Source organism: Lissotriton helveticus, chromosome 2_1 (genome assembly GCF_964261635.1).
Source record: "Lissotriton helveticus chromosome 2_1, aLisHel1.1, whole genome shotgun sequence".
Taxonomy (NCBI): domain Eukaryota; kingdom Metazoa; phylum Chordata; class Amphibia; order Caudata; family Salamandridae; genus Lissotriton; species Lissotriton helveticus.
The window spans coordinates 1,729,389,833-1,729,413,454 of NC_136059.1; the positions used below are offsets into that span (position 1 = coordinate 1,729,389,833).

General features: G+C 45.0%; 1 protein-coding gene across 2 annotated transcripts in view; it reads right to left on the minus strand.

Moving 5' to 3' along the window:
- Positions 1–18,654, minus strand: part of FSD1L (fibronectin type III and SPRY domain containing 1 like) — a 377,078-nt gene extending 358,424 nt beyond the window's left edge. For both annotated transcript variants that reach the window (XM_078676672.1, XM_078676671.1), the window contains exon 1: positions 18,496–18,654. In XM_078676672.1, the coding sequence (XP_078532798.1) occupies positions 18,496–18,510 (15 nt within the window). In that variant the 5' untranslated portion in view covers positions 18,511–18,654. The remainder of the gene's footprint in view (positions 1–18,495) is intronic.
- Between the last annotated feature and the right edge of the window lie 4,968 nt (positions 18,655–23,622).

Sequence of the window (23,622 nt, forward strand, 5' to 3'; positions counted from 1 at the left end):
GATTGGAAAATTTACTATAAATACACTATTGACGCAAAAAGGAAATACTTTGGAATAAAGGAGAATACTCTTTATCTTCTAGAGTGATAATGGGTTAAAAGTATTGATATTGAGTAGTGCTTTTACCAATTTTCACTCGTAAAGAACAGGAGATTATCTTCGCAAGCACTTTTTTTGAAAAAAATAATATAATTGTGCCTTCAAATGTTAATTAATAATGCTTTTCTTTTTTAAATAGGATTGTTAAATGTAATAATGAAATGTACATAAAAAAGGAAAGATGAAGTAGTGAGGGAGTGTTTGTCGTAGCACTCCTATTCTACCTTATCTGAAAGTAAAAAAAGCCCAATGATTTAAATAAAGATGACGGGGCAACACTTATATAATGTAAACATAAGGAATGAGTGCTTATGATAAAATAAAATAAAAAAAGTGGTCCAACGTGTAATACCAATGAATGAAAAAAAGATTTTGCAACTCACCCATGTGATGATTTAAAAAGACTCAATAAAAATATTTGTAAAACTTGTGTATTTTTCTTTCAAGGATGGTTGAAAGAATTATACATTTAATGAAATGGCACAGTACACCAGGCTAAAGGAGAAAGGTTGGCACAATTATGATAGAATAGAAATTAGAAAAACATTTCTAAATACCTTCACAGTCAACAAACTTGTAAGCAGAGTAGACAGTACAAGTTAAAAATACCCTACCACAACTTGTTTTTTAAAACGCATTGTAAAATAAAGTGCATTTCAAAGTGGCTTTGTACATGGTGAGGGTATCATAGGGTCACATATAAAAAAACAAGGCAATCAACATTAGGCTCAGGAAGCTACAGTTAAGCACACAACAGCCAATGAAATGGACGGGCCATCACAGAGCTTGCGATGGGAGCAACTGTATAATGGCGTAGAGCACGTGCGCCCCGTCTTTTTTATTGGTAGGGTCACGTGTGTAGTAACACATGTGATGGCTGGGTGTGGTGTGGGTGTGTACCAAGCATGAGGGAGTGTGTGTATGCCGTTCTGACAACTAGACCTGGAACTAAGAAATCAGTACAATGGAAATCTGGGCAATGTTGCATTTTAGTTTTTTCCTGGAAGCGTAAGCGGAGTGGGCTGGCCGGTGTATATAATTGTGTAAGTGAGTGAATGGAAGTATGATTAATTATTTCATGAGTACGTAGGATGACTGCATAACCAACTAGGATGACTGCTGATGTGTCAATGTCTATATATGTGTATAAGTGCATTTCATAGTGTTCTATTAATTAGTGACTGCATGTATAAGTGATTCTGTTGTTGAATGGGTAGTTGTGTGTGTAAACGTAGGAATCAGTGAGTGGGTATGTAGTAACTGGTATTGTTGTGTCATTGGTTTCAAATATGGTACTCTGTATTTTACAGTGAGTGATAAAAGGTTATACTAGTGTATGACGAGGTGTATCAGATTGTCACGTGGATGATGTCATCAGTGATGTCATCAGTGATGCCACTGACCATGTCATGAATGATGTAATATGTGACATCATCAGCAGTGCATTGCAGGCGCATGAGTTATAGTTAGCAGAACTAACTATAACGGAGGAATTTCAATGGTTTTGTATGAGTGAAATGTCCAGTTAACTATAACACCCCTGAAAACTATGTTTTTTTCAGTGAATTTCTAAGGTTTTTAAATGATAATTCCTAACTATAACCTGCTTGAAACCTATGGTTATTCTGCGATGGGTGTTCCAGTGAATCAATTCTTGGTAATTCAAATCTTGTCCTTTCATAACACTGTTTCAACAAGTGATCGGTAGGCACGCGTAGCTCGGGTTGGATAACCACTTGGCCAGTATATTAGGCGGTGGGGATTTCAATGTGGAACGTTGCAAGGCTTATGGTCAGGTTTACCCTTTGTAATCTCTATACTGGGGCTAAACAGTCAATGTAGCAGAGCAGTTATGGTCTTAGACTCTGAAGTTTAAGTGTTCAATTACTGGTGTTTCTATAGTTAAAAACTGGGAAAACATAAAAAAAATATATATATATTTAAAAAGAGAAAAATAATAATGATAGAATGCAGCACTCCTTCAGTTCTCGTGCCAAGACATTTTTACCTGGCTTTGTTCCACCTGTGCAGATCGGTTATATCCTGGCTCGGGCTACTCATGCCAAGGTGTAATGCACTTCTAACCTTGTTGCAGAGCCACATTCAATCTCATTAGAGCAACTCATGGCGATCAATTTTAACATGCCCTTTCTCTCTGTTTCGCGTAGTAGGGTGCTCGGGGAACAGCATCTAATCATGCGCTTTTTCTAGGTATGTGACACCCGTTTTAGATCATGGTCCAAAAGCGAGTTCGTCTCCTAGGGCACCACAGCCACGCAAAAAGAATTTCGGTTACTCAGCGAACTCTGGAAGGTGGCAAAGACACATGGAACTGGATGGACCCTGCAGATGTTGTCCCAAGGTCCCAAGAAGGAGCACAACAGGTTGCTCCCCTACCTAAGCAGCAAAAAAAGGTCCTGGCGTGCTACAGAGTGGCCCTTCCAGAACCCCTGCAAGCAAGGGTGGGCGTACATTCAATGTCTGAGCCAGCAGGTGAGGAAGGGAGTCAGCAGGCCATCCCCCAGCAGTTTACTGTGAAACCCTGGTGACCAAGCTCAGCACAAAGTGGGGGAGTTGTTGGGCAGAGAAGTGGGGTCCATTTTAGCACAGCATATAGCGAGGGTGTTCCTCAGTTAGGAGCAGCACCTGCAGTATCACAGCCACTTAGGGGGCTCCCATGCAACACACCTTCCCCCATCTTTAAGCACAGCCATGTTCAAACCAGTGGCCTCTGCAGCACACATTGGGGGGGACAGCGGTGGTACATCCCAGTGGTCAATTCCTACTGCCCCATAGCACAATTAAATGGCTTTGCTGCTCAAGTATGGTCCAATCTTGGGTGGCAACCACCCCACTCACCGCTGGCGCCTGCACGTCACAAGCTGCTTACTGGCAGCTTACCCTCAAGAACTGGGTGACATGGTTTTCTATTTACTCAGCGATCCAGTCGGAAAAGTTCCCGGCAGTGGTCCCACCAACATTCCACTCAGAACACACACACAGGCTGAGCAGCTAGAGAAAGGGTAACATAAGAGAATAAAACAACATGGAAGAATACTATATATCCCTATTGAATAAAAGAATAACTGAAGCAAACATAAAACTATAAGGATGAGAGAAAACTATAAACACTAAATCAATGCAAGAATTTATATACAAAAAGATAGGGCAATCATAAATAGTTCAAAACCCAGGGATGAGAGCAAAACCAACTCACATAAGGGATAGAAATAAACAAAATGAGTAAAGCCCAGACCCAGGGATGATGGAAGCACCACACCACGAGAGGGTACGGAACTAAACACAAGAGGAAAGATGGATATAGAATTCCCAATCCATCCCCTTCCTCCAATAATAAAAAATAAAAAACGTAAAAATGTAGATTCTCCATGTAAGGAGATTAGCCATGAGAACAAAAGGGACTAAAAACCCAATGTCCTATCCCAAAAATAAAGGAGGGACAACGTGTAAAATAATATGTGCTCTTCATGTAGAGACAAGTCACGTGAACAGAAGGAAATGAAAACCCACTGTCTTGCCCCAAACTAAAATAAGGCACTCCAATGTAAAATCATGTGCCCTCTCATGTAGGAAGGCAAGTAATGTGGACAGAAGGGACTTAAACCCAACGTCCTGCCCTTACCCTAAGCCGCAGCTTTCCAAACTGTTCATGTTGGGGGACACACTTTTTGGAGATGCATCATTTTGGGACACAGGAAGGCAGTGTCGCGAGCAAGCGTAGCGTAGCGAGCCCGAAACACCTAAAGGGAGTTCGAGGGGTTCTCACTCACTCTGTGTCTCTCTGTCTCCCTCCTCCCTCTGTCACCCTCCTCTGTCTACCGCTCTCTGTCTCCTTCTGTTTCCGTCCCTCCCTCTCTGTTTCCCTCCCTCTCTGTTTCCCTCCCTCTCTGTTTCCCTCCCTCTCTGTTTCCCTCCCTCTCTGTTTCCCTCCCTCTCTGTTTCCCTCCCTCTCTGTTTCCCTCCCTCTCCGTTTCCCTCCCTCTCCGTTTCCCTCCCTCTCCGTCTCTGTCTCTGTCTCTGCCTCCATCTGTCTGTCTGTCTGTCCCTGTCTGTCTGTCTGTCTGTCCCTGTCTGTCTGTCTGTCTGTCCCTATCTCCCTCTCTCCCTCTCTTTGTCTCCTTCTCCATCACTGTCTGTCTCTGCCTCTGCCTCTGCCGGTCTGCCCCTGTCTCTGCCTCTGCCTCTATTTGTCGGTCTGTCCCTGTCTGTCTCTATCTCTGTCTGTCTCTATCTCTGTCTGTCTCTATCTCTGTCTGTCTCTATCTCTGTCTGTCTCTATCTCTGTCTGTCTCTATCTCTGTCTGTCTCTATCTCTGTCTGTCTCTATCTCTGTCTGTCTCTATCTCTGTCTGTCTCTCTGTCGCCCTCACTCTCTCGCTGTCTCCCTCCCTCTCTATCTCTCTCCCTCCGTCTCACTCACTGTCTCCCTCTATCTCTCTCCCTCCCCTTCCGTCTCACTCACTGTCTCCCTCCCTCTATCTCTCTCCCTCCCCCTCCGTCTCACTCACTGTATCCCTCTATCTCTCTCTCTCTCTCTCTGTCTACCTCTCTCTCTGTCTCCCTTCCTCTCTTTGCCTCGGTCTTCCTCCCTCATGTCTTCCTCCCTCATGTCTGTCTCCCTCATGTCTGTCTCCCTCATGTCTGTGTGCCTCCCTCTGTGTGCCTCCCTCTATCGCCCTCTGTCTCCCTCCCTCGGTCACCCTTCTCCCTCCCTCTGTCTCCCTCCCTCGCTCTGTCTGTCTCCCTCCCTCGCTCTGTCTGTCTGTCTCCCTCCCTCGCTCTGTCTGTCTGTCTCCCTCCCTCGCTCTGTCTGTCTCCCTCCCTCGCTCTGTCTGTCTCCCTCCCTCCCTCGCTCTGTCTGTCTCCCTCCCTCCCTCGCTCTGTCTGTCTCCCTCCCTCGCTCTGTCTCCCTCGCTCTGTCTCCCTCGCTCTGTCTCCCTCGCTCTGTCTCCCTCGCTCTGTCTCCTTCCCTCTGCCTGTCACCCTCTGTCACCTCACCCCAGCTTACAGGTATCTATATCATAGATTACTTCGACTCCAAATTCTCCTCTTTAAAACGCGTTCACTCACCCACCCTCTTCTGAGACCTGACAAGCATCCCTCAAGTGCATTTCTAGGTAAATAAACACCCCAGCCAAATTCATATTTTAGTGCTTCACCACTGACATAGCACCTTCCTCAAGGACCTGGATTCCAACTTTATAACAACCCGCTCTCATCCGCCCCATACTGTGTTTGGTGGCTTCATCTTGGATCGTAACAGACCACACTATTCATCTACTCTTACTGGACAACTCAATATCCAGAACACACAGGCTGCCCTCACATTTTCAAGGAAATATTTTCAATATCATACTAATCCTTAATCCACCCCCTCACCCAATATAAAGTCCTCTCATCTGACCGCTCCTTAACTCACATGCTTTATGCTTGTGAACATATGCACCCGAGTACTTCGCAGGTCTTTAAAAGACCATTTACATGTTAATGGAGCTTTAATGTGAATCGTGGGCCCCCATTGAGCAGAGTGTCTCGGAGTCCGCGCTGCTACAGCAGACTCAGAGACACTCTTTCAAAGGAATGCCTCTTAATTAGCAGTAGTTATGTGCTAAGGGCCCCATCATCCTGCGACACACCCATCACTTGCAGGCGACACAGTACTGTGTCGGGACACACAGTTTGGAAAGCTCTGCCCTAAGCAAAGGAAAACGTGTACGTGAATGAAGACAAGAGGGACTAATACCCAATGTCCAGCCCTTGCCAACCCAACAGGGACAACCAGAATGTTAAAAAAAAATTAAAACCCTGTGCAGCGCAAGGAGTCTTATGCACATAGGGATCCACCCCTGCAACAAAACCTCGTGCAGCGCAAGGCTTCTTATGCACGCAGGGACCCACCCCTGCAACAAAACCTTGTGCAGCACAAGGCGTCTTATGCACGCAGGGACCCACCCCTACAACAAAACCTTGTGCAGCGCAAGGCGTCTTATGCGCACAGGGATACACCCCTGCAACAAAAACCCAATAATCAACCCCAAAATTAGGTCACAAAATGTAGAACAGGGGGGAAAAAACAAAAACGTACCCCCCATGTAGGGCCAACCCTCATGTAAGGGAGAACTTAAGGGGCTCTGAAAAGGGACTGTAACCCCATGTCGACCCACATTAAAGGGACATTATGAACACAATCCACAAAAAGTGTGGTTACGCAACCATTACACATGCATGTAACCCACATAAGAAAATGACTAAAGTGTAAAAACATTCACTTTGTAGCAAAGTAAGAGGATGTCCAATAAACAAAAGATCACTTTGGCAGCATAGGAACAGTCTATTCAGAAACCATGTGCAAATATGAAAACTACAATTGGTGGATCCTCAGCTTTGTAGATGACACGGCGACAGACATAAACATGTAGAAATATACCTTTTCTTCACAAATCAGAGCGGAGCAGTCACAGGAGCAGCCTGCTAGCTGCTCAGCCCCATTCACCAACTGTCACTCCTCATCCAGTCACCCAGGCATTCTACACATAGCCCACACACCAACATTCCACTCAGAACACACACACACAGGCTGAGCAGCTAGGCAAAGGGTAACATAGGAGAATAAAACAACATGGAAGAATACTACATATTAAGTTCAGGCAAATTAAGCCAGTCCGGCTGGAGAGGGCTTGGGATCAAAGGGAAATCAACATCTGGCATTCAGAGATTAACATGCCCTGGCAGACACAAAACCCCCACAGCCCTTTTGGTCTGAAAAGAGTGCAGGGGACAAAATCCAGGTGTGCTGGCAATATAAGAAGAATGAATGCAACAGAGTGTCCTCCTGCAAATTCAAACACCTGTGCTCCTTTTGCAGGAACCAAGGTCACTCGGAGCACGTGCTTCAAGAAGCAGGGAAGACCAAGAGAGCAGCACTCCCCAAAAAGCTGTTGTCCTCACCCAGCCTAGGAAGATTCCCATGCCCATTAATTTGCACGTGCTCGCTCACCTTCTTGGCAAATCTAAATCTAGGCAAGGCGCTCATCGGTTATATCATGGCTTCAAGAACAGGTTCCGTATTCCATCCAGCGCCCCACCCCATCTCCAGTATCCCCCTATAACCAGTTGTCAGAGTTGCGACATCCTGTGCTTGTTAGCAATAAATCTTGAAAGAGGTGTGGGCAGAGAGGCTGGCCGACCCTTTGAGTAAGCCCCATGCAAGGATCTGGTGAGTTCCCCACTGGGTCTGGTCCCCAAGAAGGAACCAGGGAAATTCTGCTTGATTCATAACCGATGGTTTTTGACAGGTCCTCGGTTAATGAGAGTTTGAACCCACAGCTCTGCATCATGAGGTATATCACTTTTAATGAGGCAATCCTCAAGCTGCCAAGGTTGGGGAGGGCCACCTTCCACCTCTTGTCAGAGCACCCGGATGAAACTCGCTTGCTGGGCTTAACTTTGAAGTAAACTACTTTGTTGACCTCTGCATGCAGAGGGGGTGTACAAACGCTTGCTCCATGTTTGAGACCTTCAGTAGGTTCTCGGGAGTGGGCATTTAAGGAGCTAGTGGCATCCCAGGATGTGGTACACTACCTGAATGATTTTTTCTTCTCGGGCCCCTCTGGCTTCCAAGCATGTGAAAAAGCCCTGCTAGGCTTCAGACAGCTGGCACTGTCCCTGGGTGTTCTGCTAGCAGAGGAAAGAAATGAGGGCCGGTTTACTTGGATTGCTTTCCTGGTCATTGAGATATATTTAGTGGCCTGGGTGTGTAGGCTCTCGCAGGACACATTTTCAACATTTATGGCATCAATTGAAGCACACCTTTTGTACCGCTTTGTGCGCCATAAGTTGGCAGGGTATGCTCAGACGCGAGTCCCTTGCTCACTTTGCCACTGGATTCAAGCAAGCCTGGCTGAAGACGGCTGTAATGCCAGAAACCGGTCCAAGGAAGGCATGGCTTGGCAGTTTGGGCTGGACTGTTCCCATGAGGCACAGGGTCAGAATGATTTGCATATGGCCCTGTCTGAACTGGGGTGGCAGAGTGGGCTAAAGAACGATGATGGATTAAACCCAGATCTGTTGACTGGGTGGGAGTGTTTGATTGGTTCAGATGCTCCGTCCATCACCACCCCCTTTTGTACCGCTTTGTTTGCCATAAGTTGGCAGGGTATGCTCAGACGTGAGTCCCTTGGCTCACTTTGCCATTGGATTCAAGCAAGCCTGGCTGAAGACGGCTGTAATGCCAGAAACCGGTGCTAGGAAGCTTGTTTCCGGTCCAGGGAAGGCATGGCTTGGCAGTTCGGGCTGGACTGTTCCCATGAGGCACAGGGTCAGACTGATTTGCATATGGCCATGTCTGAACTGGGATGGCAGAGTGGGCTAAAGAACGGTGATGGATCAAACCCAGATCTGTTGACTGGGTGTGAGTGTTTGATTGGTTCAGATGCTCCGTCCATCACCACCCCCTTTTGTACCGCTTTGCTTGTCAATGTGTTCTATTATGCAGGGATGCCCTAGGTGGAACTCTGGGGACAGTGCAAGTTAGGGCCTGCTGCCACAATGAGCACAGGAGATTTCACTACAATGTATGTGTTCTTGATGAATTCTGCAATGTATATCTAATGTAAATACTTTATTTTGTCTAATATAACCTTCTGGCTTATTGCATCTAATTATCTTTTACCTGACTTTAAGAAATGTCTTGATGATGCTTAAGTTTGATGACCAAAGTTTAATGTGAAGTTGTGAATAAAAGACAATGCTGTAGACGAACCACAAATCTGCTCTGTCGCTAAGGGTGATCATAGGGGTGCGTTGGGTAGTGGGCGAATCACATATAAACATATTATTCCAATACATAACATGTACAATTCAAACTAGCATCAAAGAAAAGCTCTGCAAGCCAGAAGGCACAAGCACCAATCAACAACATTGCTCTAAAGAAATAAACCTAAGCATGAACTTAAATGAGGTGATCAAATCATCAGTTCGATTGCCAATCGTGGTACAGGAAGGAGTAACGTTATAAAAAAAAACACACATTCAAATGTGAAATCACAAACGCATATTTATTTTGGAAAAGCAATTTTCCCATTAGAAATGTCTCATCAGTTTTTGACTGAGCAGTTTGTCCTGAATGAGATTAAATTCGTGCAGCAACCCCAAGCACTTTAAAAAAACAAATTAAACTGATCATACTGCCCTCCTCGCAAACAATTGGGTAGCAATAACTGCAGCGTGTAGTTTGCATAGTGTGCACGCCTGCATTACTCAGTAAACATTGCGTGCCACGTAAGAGTGGTGGAAGAACTGCACGTTCTGTTGAGTGACTTGATCCTTTTATCTCCTAATTATCCTAATGGCATGTGTCTCAAGAAACAGCACTGCTGCTGGAAGCAGCTGTCAGATGCCTGTGATGAGGAGGAACGGTAGGTGAATTCAATTTTTAAAGAGATGCTGAAGAAAGATGCACGGAAATGGTTAACGGAGACCAGCACTGACACTCACAGCAGCTTCTCTTGACCTTGGGCTATTAATTTAAAATATCTAAAATAACCCTTTAGGTTTTCATTTGAATTTTCAACATTTAGCAGTTATTTGCGAAGCATTTACCTTATGACACGAATTTATCAGCTGAGTCCCCAATAGACATTGTACATGTAGAAAATGAGAGCAGATTTTTGCAGCAAGCATATCTAACCTGCCTATAGAGCAAGAAAATTACCTTCCCACAATGCTTTGCTTCACAGGCCCACCACTAAGTATCCACATGACATCCTAGCAGGGCCAGATAAAGACATCCAGATTCTCTAGGCTTGCCAGTTCTCGTACCTCTTCCTTCAGTGACAACCTTTAGCACTGCCAAACATTAAGAAAGGTGAACAAGGACTAGCTCAAAATCTCCCATGCTAAAGGTCCACGTGCTTATTAATCACTTCGGGGCATATTAACAAGGACTGGCGATAACATTATCGCCGCTTTAGCGCGAAAAGAGGCAATAATTTTATCGCCATATCATCAAGGACACGCTATTGCGTGTTTCCTTGACTTAGCGCCTGTTTCCAGCACGCCTAACTTCACATCTCTAATGAGATGCAAAGTGGGCGTCCCTGGGCGAACCCCTGACGGATAACCTTATAAAATATCGCAAAATGTACATCACGATATTTACAAGGAGATCCACGCATTTTTGCAGACGTTAGTTTTTAACGTCTGCAAAAATGCGGACTTGCCTATACCTAACAATGGGGGAGGATTATGCTGATACGACCACACGGTCGTATCAGCAAGGTTATCGCTGTTTTCCATGGAACATCGCTGGAAAACAAGCAATGTTCCATGGAAAACACCGCTATTGCTGGATTATTATCGCCATTGCGCTATGCGTTGTTAAGACAGCGATAGCATGGCGATAATTGCCAGCGATAGCCGGTGATAAAAAGAGCTCGCTAAGAGCGGCCAACGATAAATATCGCTGACGCTTGATAATATGCACCCTGTTCCCCACTAAAGAGCTGAAATGTCAGAGGCATTAACAACATCAACACAGTAAACAAACAACACTTTGGAGGATCGAAAAGGTGGTGGGTGAGGATTACTTAGGTGCTGGTGCCAAAAGTAGAATAAATTCCTCTTCACATCCTATTTTAGAGGTGTCTGTTTTTAGGTCGACCTCTGCCAATGTGCTTGCGCATTGCAGATGTCGATCTACTGTAGCTGAAACAAACTCTTTAAACCAAGCGCGGATTCGGATTACATGCAGTTCATGTGCCCGTGCACGCGCTTCAGCCCCGCCACAGCAATGCCGAGAGAGCTTCACACTTCAAAGGTTTCCTCCCACCCTTCCGACTAAAGGCATTCAGCGTGAATTTTCCCCAGCGCGCAATGCCGAGGGCTTGTTGTTTTTACCAGCATCCTTCTATGCCACATGCCTGGTTTTGTACAGCGTGCGTGACACTGCAATTGCAGTTGAAAGGACCCTTTCTTAACTATACCGTCGCTGTTCTTCCCATGTGTGCATGCATCGAGCCATTCAGAAATGCTAACAGCAATTCTTTAATGGCAAAACAAAAAAATAGAAACTGCCTCACGCAGTTATATAATGATGTCCGCGTAGCTTTTCGGGAGAAACTGAGTGAGTTCGATTAAAAAAAAAGCCCAGTTTTGTATTCTTCCGACGGGTTCCCTTATTTCTGTTAATAGCATTAGCTGACGTGTAACGTGTGTGATTCACTTTCATACGTATTATACGGTAGATTAAGCACCTTGGTGAAGGGGGGGCAGCTGAAACAATGTTGATGTATGTGTCGAGAAGTACTGTTGCTAGAACATGCTTATAAATAACCCTTGTTTAAACAAACAGGAGCTAAAATGTCAGGAGCATAAATTATCCATGAGGTTAGTGTTTTGCAGTCACTTTTCTTTTAACTCGTGTTCACTGCAGTCTGGGCAATATATCCTTTCCCCTTGTTAGTAAACGTAGCAGTTCTGTGGAAAAACGTGTACACAAAACAGGCTTTAGCGTCCATGACACTTGCCTGAAGCGTACATATTCCTGGAACGAGAAGTAGCCTGCGGCATCTTTAAATCTGTAGGGTTCTATGCGTCGAGAAGACCGGTTGGCATTTCAGTAAAAAACGCACATGATCTGTCCCACTGCTCAGTTGTTTGTTCTCCAGTTAACATGCCACCTTTCTTAATTCAAATTCAAGATGTGCGAGGCCATACTAACTTATTAAATATTCATTCCAAGATGGTCCAAGATGGTCTGTCCTAGTTTTTTATTTAGGACCGGTACATTGGATTAGATTTAGACGTACAGAGAGCCCTTTATCGTTTAACATTCTATTTTTTTTTTTTTTTAGAATGGCATTTTATGTAACGAGGCAACTGATCATGCAGGTTTTATGCTAACTCTGGATGATTTGCAGGTAGATGTATATAAGTGAGCAAAGCGTTTTCTCTAGTTGGTTTCTTTAGTCACTTTCATATGTTTGGGCTATAGCTGTACATCTTAAAAGGTGAAGTCTGTGTAGCCTTGGTGTCACAGACTTTAATACTGCCATAATCACATTGGCCATCTGTGAGGAAGCGCCAACATCGGACCCCCAGACGGACCTGTTTCCCCCTTACCTTCTACCGTCTTCCTTTCTCTGTTTTCAGAGCATCCCCGAGTACTGTACCTTTAAGACCCCAGATCTATCGCATCACGTGACGGAGTCACATGACCGGGACTGGTTCAAAGGTGGAGACGAGGAAAGAGGAAGCCGTTCGCCAGGACCCATCGTGGAGATAAGCCGGGAGGAGGAGAAGCGAGTCAGAACCTTCCTTGTGCCAGCCCGGACCGACGGTGAGCCGAGAACCGAAGAGCCCGCCCAGCGAGAAGAACCGGAAGAGAGAAGAAACGGGCAGCCAGACCCAACCTGGTACCGCGCAGAAGCCAGCCACGGCCCAGGAGGGACGTGGCTAAACAAGGTACGGGCCGCTTTGGGTTTCGCTGGGGCAGCGTAACTGGGGAGTCTAATGGGGGGGGAGGGGGTGAAGGGAGAGCAAAGCCTTAGCCTAGAACGGAGCCTGAGAGTCACTGCGGCATAGCGCTCACATAATACTGGTGAAGGTTGCGGTGTACGTATTAAGTCCTCCCTCACTTTGTCACCCCCCCCGGCTTCCCGCGTCAGTCCCTACAGTTCCGGAGTCCTTTCTAAGACCCGTTTTCTTTTCTTTCATGTCCCGAGCCACCGGCCTGACCATTGGGAGCAGAACAGGAACACTTCCGGACACAGACTGCATACACCAACACAAGGGAAGAAAGAACACCTGTCCTACAGTTCCCAGAAGTCCCTCTGTTAAAGCCTACGGATCCCAGAATTCCTTGTGTTAAGCCAAAAATAAAAACACACTCCTTAAACCACTCTTCTCTGGTCCTGGTCTGCTTCTCCACCGCGCCACACCATCCTACCAATGCTGTTCGTGCCATAGGGCAGTTAAAAAGAGCATAAATCATCTAGCATAGTAGTGCTGTCTGTGGAGGACTTTAAGGATCTTGTGAAAGGTATGCCATCATGTACGTAATGCTTACATTCGTCCTTTTAGGAGTCAAATACATTGTATAAGCCTTGAATTATTTTCGCCCGTCTGAAACTAAAACTCCGCTACATTTCATGTCTTACTTACTGGACTGAAAATATAATGCAACCCTGGTTCAATGCCCTCCGAGTCGCTGCCTCATTCAGAACAGGAAGCATTTTCATTAATCAGCAACTATGCTCCAGGAATAAAGCAGTATAGGTGACCAAATGTATTGCTTTTACTAAGTAATTTTATTTATTTCTCCACGTAGTTGAAGTCTGTTTCAGCGCTCTCACAAATATCACAACAGCGTAACAGCAGGTACAGAAGTGTTCGTATAGTGCTTGCGGTAGCCCCTCTGCGACGGCTACCACATAGTGCCAGTATATGGAGCCCTTTCCCGGCACTTAGTTATATTGGGTACTAAATGTTCGAAAGGCAGGTAATATCAACCATTAAAGCAATGCGCACACACGTTCCCGCTAAAGTTTTTATTCACACCGACGCCTTTAAAAGTATGAAATATGATTAGCAAAGAGAGTGCGGAAGAAGGAGTGCCTGTGTGACAGAATCAATTAGTCCGGGCCATTAGAATTATGCGATTCTGTGCCTGCACCGTTTTCCTCATAACTGTGGATTTGCTGCATCTACCACATAATCCATCACATGATTCATAATCTGCATGTTTTAACAAAAAAAAGCGTTTCTAGTTCAAACAGATCAAAAGTTACTTAAAACGTTGCAACGTGTTCCTTCGCAAAAGTTAACAGGTAATTTCTCAGTTGCTAATTGCTCCATTTGGTTACTAAGCAGGTACTATTGAGGTGAAATATTTTCCCATACAGTGTTACGATGAGTAAAAGTTGCAAAATAATGAAATAATACCAACACAAAAAGAGCTGCCTTATCCTACATAATTTTCCTAACCTTGCTGGATAATTTTATCCTCACCGACTGCATAATTTTGTCCTCACCGACTGCATAATTTTGTCCTCACCGGCTGCATAATTCCAGTAGCCCTTCCATTAGGTTAAAGTACAACCCAGCATCACTCAGCGCCACCACATCATCACTCAGCAGCGCCACTCAGCAGCGCCACTCAGCAGCAGCACCACTCAGCAGCAGCACCACTCAGCAGCAGCACCACTCAGCAGCAGCACCACTCAGCAGCAGCACCACTCAGCAGCAGCACCACTCAGCAGCAGCACCACTCAGCAGCAGCACCACTCAGCAGCAGCACCACTCAGCAGCAGCACCACTCAGCAGCAGCACCACTCAGCAGCAGCACCACTCAGCAGCAGCACCACTCAGCAGCACCACTCAGCAGCACCACTCAGCAGCACCACTCAGCAGCACCACTCAGCAGCACCACTCAGCAGCACCACTCAGCAGCACCACTCAGCAGCACCACAGCACCACTCAGCAACACCACAGCACCACTCAGCAACACCTCAGCAACACCACAGCACCACTCAGCAACACCACAGCATCACTCAGCAACACCCCAGCATCACTCAGCGCAACCCCAGCATCACTCAGCGCAACCCCAGCATCACTCAGCGCAACCCCAGCATCACTCAGCGCAGCCCCAGCATCACTCAGCGCAGCCCCAGCATCACTCAGCGCAGCCCCAGCATCACTCAGCGCAGCCCCAGCATCACTCAGCGCAGCCCCAGCATCACTCAGCGCAGCCCCAGCATCACTCAGCGCAGCCCCAGCATCACTCAGCGCAGCCCCAGCATCACTCAGCGCAGCCCCAGCATCACTCAGCGCAGCCCCAGCATCACTCAGCGCAGCCCCAGCATCACTCAGCGCAGCCCCAGCATCACTCAGCGCAGCCCCAGCATCACTCAGCGCAGCCCCAGCATCACTCAGCACCACCACAGATCCCTATAGTCTTGTGTGAATACCTCATGCATGCCCGGCTGTGTGTGTGTGTGTGTGTGTGTGTATGATGATGCCAGTTCCATCTCGTATGTGCATAGGTGGACTATCCCTGCTCTGTACCAACCAGGCAAGCAATCCTCCAATTTCCCTCCCTCTGTATGACCTTGAGCTATGTATTTCCGGTATGGAAAGGCATTCACTCTTTCTAAAGTTAGTGGTGTATTTTTCATGGTCTGCCAATACTCGAGCTCTAGCATTTGGGTTGTTTACCTCCTCTCTTTCAAGTTCATGGGTATTAGGATCCATGCACACTACACACTGCTGCACGCCTCACACTGCTGCACGCCTCACACCTCACACTGCTGCACGCCGCACGCCACACACTGCTGCACGCCACACACTGCTGCACGCCACACACTGCTGCACGCCACACACTGCTGCACGCCACACACTGCTGCACGCCACACACTGCTGCACGCCACACACTGCTGCACGCCACACACCGCTGCACGCCACACACCGCTGCACGCCACACACCGCTGCACGCCACACACCGCTGCACGCCACACACCGCTGCATGCCACACACCGCTGCACGCTGCAGGCCACACAATGCTGCACAGCTCACACAACTATCGCCCTCACTCTATCGCCCGCACTCCATCTGTCTATCGCCCGCACTCCATCTGTCTATCGCCCGCACTCCATCTGTCTATCGCCATCATTCTATTGATCGCCCTCACTCTATTTATCTATCTATCTATTTATCTATCTATCGCCCTCACTCTATTTATCTATCTATCGCCCTCACTCCATCGCACCACAGCATCACTCAGGGGCACCACAGCATCACTCAGGGGCACCACAGCATCACTCAGGGGCACCACAGCATCACTCAGGGGCACCACAGCTTCACTCAGGGGCACCACAGCTTCACTCAGGGGCACCACAGCTTCACTTAGGGGCACCACAGCATCACTTAGGGGCACCACAGAATCAGTCTGTGCAACCATTCAACAACAACTGGTTCAAATATGTTCTCTCAATGTTTCAAGCTTTATTACAAATGTCACAAAAAGATGTTAATATTTCACTTCTTTTCTTGGACTTTCGTCACAATAAAATACACTGAACATAATCGTCACAAAAGTTATTTACAAAAGTTTAAGCTATTGCCATTATAAATTACAATAACTTTTATATAATTATTTAAAAAAATTAAAAGCCATTGTTATTTGTAATCAATACATCTAAGTAACTTAAATACAAAACATGTTGCATTACAAATGGTATAGGTGTCACATTTGCAAAAGTTAAAAGTATTGGCATTGTAAATGACAAAGCTATTAATTTCGCTTTTTTCAAACTCAACACATTAATAAAAAATGTGTCATTTACAAGACCAATTGCTCAAACTTTCCTAATGCGAGACCTATTCCATTGCAAATGCTTGTTTTACAACTGGCAAGCAATGACTGTGGTCTGCTTCAAGCATTCGCCTCACACTTTTAAAGAAAAAAATCCCAGGTGTTTTATCATTTGTAAGGCGCTAATGTTTTCCTCAACTTTTTCTGCATAAAAGTACTTTTATGTTGCCAAAGTTGGCTAACAAAGGTATACGACATCTTTAAAGTTATAATATGTGCCAAACGAGATATGTACAGTATACACTGTGTTAGGGAATATTTCTGTTCTGCCATCATGTTATATACAACCTACAGAGAACCTGTTTGTTTAAATGTGTATGGATTTGGTAGCTGCACATTTTTCATACTTTACAACTTTTTGTAAACACCCGCCTGCACTTTTGAAATCAGCAAGTATCACTATGCAACCTTTCAAAAGTATAAAACTTGGTATTTTCAAATCTACCTAAAAACACAAAGTTCATCCACATAAGGTGTACGTACTTCTCTGGGTGTTGGTATTTTTGTTTTGCTTTATGATACTTAAACAAGTTTTTTCTTTTAGTACTATTGTATTACAGTTTTTAAATCCACAGTGGAGGCGTTATCATACAAACTTTCTGTGGAGGAAGTGTAATAATTGGATCTGATATTGCTTTATATGGTATTGCATTTCGTCTCTTATGAAAAACACAAAAGAATTAGCCTAGGAAAATGAATGAAAGAGCGGACACTCCAACAGGCTGAAGAATTCAAAACTTGCTTTCTCAGATTAAGGGTCTTGTTCGAAAAATACTAGACAGAAGCTCGACTGCTTCATTGGAGCCCACCCTCTCTTGTTGCCCTTCTCTTTAATTCACTGTATATTATTAGTTATTGGGTACTCTGAAGTACCCGAAAGGAAACAGACAAGGGTGCAGGAAACTCACTATAAATCAATAAATGTACTGGGAACACCAAAATCCAACAGATTCATCTGGACTGAAGCTCCACGCACAGGACACGAGCCATCACAAAAAAGCAATAGCCACGTTTACAGCACCAAAGCACCGGTTTACTTTTTAACCCTATTCAATCCAGTGGCTATGCTGCAAAGCTGGCCAGTGTCACGACTCCCGCTCATCCCTGGGCTTCAACCCTACAAAAATAAAATAAGGTTGATTCCCTTGCCTCGTATTGGATCAGCTAGTGTAAGAGTCCCTTTGCAGGTTAGGTGTGGCTTGCAGAGAAACACAATAGCAATTAATTCACAGACATTCCACATCAGCGCACTCTGGGTATCATGGGCGCCCGGGATAACTATGCACCTGCTCGCATGCGAGAGTTTTCAGCAAGAAAGCATTGGGTGCAGCATCCTAAGGTACAAATGGGATAGCTTCAGAGCTCTGCGCCAGAGGCATCACAAAAGGCAGCCGTTGTCTCAGGTCACTCCTTACCCGCTGCCCAGAAGCAACAGAGGACATGGGAACAAGGGACAGACAGGGCGTGTGAGGGGACAAGGCGGGGTCCAAAGAGAGCCCAAGTGTAAGCTTTTCAGCCTGTCCCTCAAGTCGAGGATACTAGAATTTGAATGTACTGGGGGCTGAGTTCAGTCCGAGGCGCCGGTGTGTAAAAGCGGTGGTATCTGCACGTGTTCTAAAGCAATTCATTATACTTGCCTAGGGGATACTGAAAACAAAATGTGCATACCATGACGTTCACTCTTTCTTTCGCGTGTGAATCTCGTGCATTTTATTTTTAAGTCTTACACAAAATACAAATGGGTTGTAAGAATGTTACAGAAACCGTTAGGTTGTGCATTCTTTTACACTGGTCAACGGTGGCTGAGCAGTAACGGGCTGGGTAGGGTGACTCCTAACTCTGGGAGCCCAGGGCGGCGCATTCGCCCCTCGGGGGTGAAGCAGGAGTGGGGCAACAGAACATCAGCATCTCTCAAATCCTGGGGACCACTTAAGACAGGAACACTAGACACACCCTTCAGGCGCACACTGTGGCAGCTCCGGTGTGGGGCTGTGCTGATGCCTCACCTTCTGAGAGTCCATTGCGGCGGACACCGGGCTCCACAGGGTCCTCCAGTGACTTGGGTAAGTGACTTCAGCTGGGTGAGGACTGAGGAGCGGCGGCCGAGGGCCTGTCACCCCGCCCCGCCCTCTGCTGCTGTCACACAGTCCCTCCGCCCTCAGGGCCGGGAGTCAGTAACAGGAAAGAAGGACTATAAAGTTAGACGCGCGGGGGGGGGGGGGCGGTAGGCGGAGTTGAGACTCGGGGGACTCGATTCAGTTGAAGGCGGCCATTGCAAAAAAAGGGTTTTTCTTACAATGATCTGCCAAATCAATCCCACGTAATTACTATTATCGTTTCAATTACTAACTAACTACTAATAAATTTAGACGGTCATCATATATTCACAATGTATTGATGTAGCTTTGTTTAACGCTAACCTCAAGTTTACCAGCTTAATGACAATTAATATTCACACGCTATACTCATGTACCTTATTTTCAGGGCTTAGCTCCTGTTGCATTGTACAGGTGACAAATACAACCTGGTTTCTGTCTTTACGTTCTGCTTATCACTGAAGACGAGCAAAATAGTGCTACACGTTAAATAGACATAGAGAGAGGACCACTGACCGATCTGCCATAGTCTCCGCCGAGATAGGCAACGGAGGCCGCCATCTTGCAAGTGTCATATCAGTTTGCTTTTGTTTTAGTAACACCTGTCACACTAATTTGTTTCCCACCAGGGGAACAAGCCCGAAAATTAATAGTCACTATATTTTGAATGTACCCCAGAAAATATTTTCAAGGTCAGCCTTTTCTTCGCAAACCTACGAAGAGCATCTTCGTTTGCATAACGGTTTTGAAAGCTGTGTTTGGTTTCGAATTCCCCTTCACTGAAAAGTAACTCTATTCTGTTTTACAATCATACGGGCAGTCGTACTCCTGGACCCTCGAAACTTAGCTCCATTTGAGTGGCTATTTAGTTCTAGTTGTGAGACTTTATTGATTAGTGCGCCCCCAAGTGACATTGAGAGGCACGGACAGCCGTTCAGGGCGTGGCAGCAATGAAGCATTTCTACTAAATACAAATAGGAAACTGAAGTCTGGTTGCTAGGCTTTATTGGCGGACACACGTCGATACTTTTACATAAACAGTTTTTCTGTATCGTTAGGTTTGTCTGCATTTACAAAGCAAATCAGTTTGGAGATACAATAACAACTAACCGCAAACATGCCAGCACTCTAAACTTGCTGCTCTACTGTCTGAGTAAATGGGGACATTTAATTCCCCTGGGCTTTTTCCACAAATCTATCTTCTAGGGGCTTCCTAGGGGTAACAAATGTACCGTTTCTTACCTCTTGTATTTTGTTTGCTCACAATTGTCACTTTTGCCTCATGTAACTTAACGTTTGCTTTTGTGTAATTTGTTCTCATGTATCATTACTGTTCCTATTGTGCAGTTCGGTTAAAGTCCGCGCTATATAAAAACGCATAAATAAATAAATAAACATCTGCATGTATGAATAAACATACATGCCAATATTTTAGATAAGGATAGTGGGAGAATTAAAAAAAGACGTATGGAAGCAGAGGCAATTTCAGGCAGGAGACAGCAAAAACAAAGCCATTTTTGATAAAAAAAATGTGTGTCTCTGTCGTACACGTTGTACTTGTTGTGGGGCAAAAGGTTATGCTTCCAGTATGTTTTCCCTTTCCTTTAGGTAGCGTCACTCAGTGTCACCATAGAATGTTCAGAGTGTATTTAAGTGACGTCACTGTGATCTGTGTGACAGATGACAGCTGACGCCCGTGGTGACTGCTAGCTACACCCGCTCCCAGCGGGCCCTTGTACTTAATAAATCTTATTGTTGACAACTCTTATTCTCATGTCATGTTGTCACACTACAATTGGCGACGAGGACTGGTGGAACAAGGGCCTGCAGAAGTAAATCGGTGGATCAGAAAAATTGAGTGACTAAGCTTGTGATTGGACCGAGGAGCAATAAAGTTAAACTGAGTGAGTACACTGCGGAATATGGTGAGCGCTGGTCGAATAAAATTTTTTAACGAGGAAACAGCTTAACGCGAAGAATATCGGCAGCGCGTAAAATAAATGATAAGACTTAATTACGCTAAACAAGCCGTATGGAAGGAATGAGCATGTCGACAGAGAAATTGAATTAAAAAGTGACAGCTTTTAAATCCACCGCTGTACCTGTGAGATCGATTGTGTATAACTTCAGTTATCGGTGCGCTTCGGTGTCAAGGCAACAGTTGAGGCGTCTTTCAGTTACCTCAGCTGTGCCGCGTGAAGCATGCCGGGAGCATAAGCTGATTGGTCCAGGACAACGCACGTCACCGTGCGGGTACAGCGTGCGGCCATTTTGGAAATTGACTAACTAAACTTAGTCGAGTGAAAAGAGCTTGGAACACGCAACTAAAACATCGCGTTTGTAAAAGCATAGGATCTGCAAGCAAAAGAATCATCGCGTTTAGTTAGGCAAGGGGCCTACAAGTAAACAAGACAAAACTCAAGTAAGCAAGGCGAAAAGTGAAGCGTATAAGCAATAAACGCGAGGCAATCCTAATATTAAATTTGCAGTGAGGTGAAAAGTTAACTAAACATATTGTGAGTAACATGGCCGAAAGCAATAACATATGCGCACCTCCTCGGTTCCTGGATGAGCCTGGTAAGCCCACAATGAAGTGGAAAAAGTGGGTGAGGGCATTTGAATATTACATCGTTTCAATAGATGGGAAAGCCTTTGATGCAGAAAGGAAATGTTCTTTGTTGTTTGGACTGTTGGGAAAAGCGGGTCAGGACATTTTTGACAGCCTGCCCGAATATGAGAGTCCACCTGGAACATTTGTGCCATTAAATGAGTATCAGGAAGCACTGAAAAGGTTAGAAAGGCAGTTTGATGAGGAGAACAATATTATGGTTGCTAGACATAAATTTGCCCAAAGGAAACAACAGGAAGGGGAGGCTATTGAAGACTACGTTGCATGTCTAAGGGTTCTGGCAGTAGAATGTGAATATGAGGAGATGACAGATGTGTACAAAAAGAGACCAAATTGTTTTTTATTGCTACACAAAGAAGGTGCAGGAAAGGCTCTTAGCATGCAAAAGACCGACCTTACAGGAAGTCATAGACATTGCAAGGGGTATAGAAAGGTCTCTAATTTCCACTAAAGAGTTATCTTCAACGGGGAATAACACTAATGTATTTTATTTACAGGAAAAGAAGAAGGTTGATGGTAAGGCGTATGACAAGAGTATGAGTGAAAGGAAGGTGGGAGGTAAGCAGTTGTGCTGTTTCAGATGTGGATCAAATGAGCACTTAGCTGATTTTAAAAATGGTCCTGCAATTGGTAAAAAATGCATTAAATGTAAAAGATATGGTCACTATTCCACCTTGTGTAAAACCAAAAGAATGAATAACAGTATGGGTATAAGTACTGTAGGCAATTTTGATGAGGAAATGTGCGCGAATATAGTTTTATATGTTGAAATAGAGGAAGGAAGGATAAAAGGTCCTGTCAGTGATGTGAAAATTGGTGAGGTTGAACTAAAATTTACTGCAGATTCAGGTGCGCCCATAACGACTATATCTGACACTCTTTTTGAAGAAAAATGGAAAGGTATACAACTGACAGAATCTGATATAAACCCGAAAGCATTTGGAGAAAAGGATATAAATATGCTGGGATATTTAGTTGACACTGTAACTTTCAAGGGAAGAGTAATTGAAACAAATATTTATGTTGCAGAGAAAGGAAGGATACTAGTAGGATGGAGAGATCTGGCCCAACTAGGGGTGATACTGGTACCTGGGGCTAAGGATCCAGTGATTTTGAGAGAGGAATGGATGAACAGCATATGTATAGAGAAAAGAGAAGAAGATTTAGAAACAGTTTTTGGAAAACACAAGGAAGTGTTCAAAAATGAAATTGGTTGTGTGAAGGGGTTCAACCATGACATCAAACTAAAGGAGGGTGCTATACCAAGTAAGCACAAAGTAAGATCAATACCATTATCCATAAGGAAAGAGTTGAGGGAAGTGCTCGAAAAATTAAAGGAAGAAGGTGTGATTGAAGAAGCAGAAGAATCTGAATGGGTTTCTGCAATTGTAGTATCAAAGAAGAAAAAGACAGGGGATATTAGGTTGTGTGTAGACCTGAGGTCGCTTAATAAAAACATTATTGTAAATTGCCATCCCCTGCCCAAAATCACAGACATTCTTCAGTCAACATCAGGTTCTAAATATTTTTCACTGATCGATTTAAGAGCCGCATATCATCAGGTGTGTCTGTCAGAAAGGTCTAAGAAATTGACAACTTTCATCACGCCGTTTGGAGCGTTCAGGTATGTGAGGCTTCCCTTTGGCCTGGCATCATCTTCAGGGGTTTTCCAGAAACTCATGGATGTCTTGTTTGGGAAAATGAAAGGGGTGGAAGCCTTTCAAGATGACATTCTTTTACATTCAAAAACTGAACAAGAGCACATAAAGTTGACTGGAATGGTTCTAGATGTATTGGAGAAGAAAGGCATGACAGTCTCAAAGGATAAGTGTAAATTCATGACAAAGGAGATTGAGTACCTAGGGCATGTCCTAACAGCTGAAGGTATCTTGCCTAAAGATGATTTAGTATGTGCAATAAGGGAGGCCCCGGAACCAAGAAACAAGGAAACCCTCAAGTCGTTCCTTGGCCTCAGTGAATATTATGCAAAGTTCATACAGAGATATGCGGAAAAGGTGGAACCTCTCAGGAGACTGCTGAAAAAGAACGTAGCATATGAATGGGAGGATGAACAAATTAAAGCATTCAGGTTAGTCAAGGAGGAAATAGCGAATGCACCTGCACTGAAACCTTATGACCCACAACTGGACAATGTAGTGACTGTAGATGCAAGCAATGAGGGAATAGGTGCTGTGTTCTGCCAGAGAAAAGGAAGTGAAGAGAACACAGTTGCTTTTATTTCCAGGAAGCTTAATGTCACAGAGGTCCACTACAGCACAATTGAACGTGAGACTTTAGCTTGTGTGTGGGCAGTGCATAAACTGAAAGACTATTTGTGGGGGAAGAGCTTCACACTTGTAACCGACCACAAACCATTAGTATATATGATGGATGGTAAGGGTAGAGGT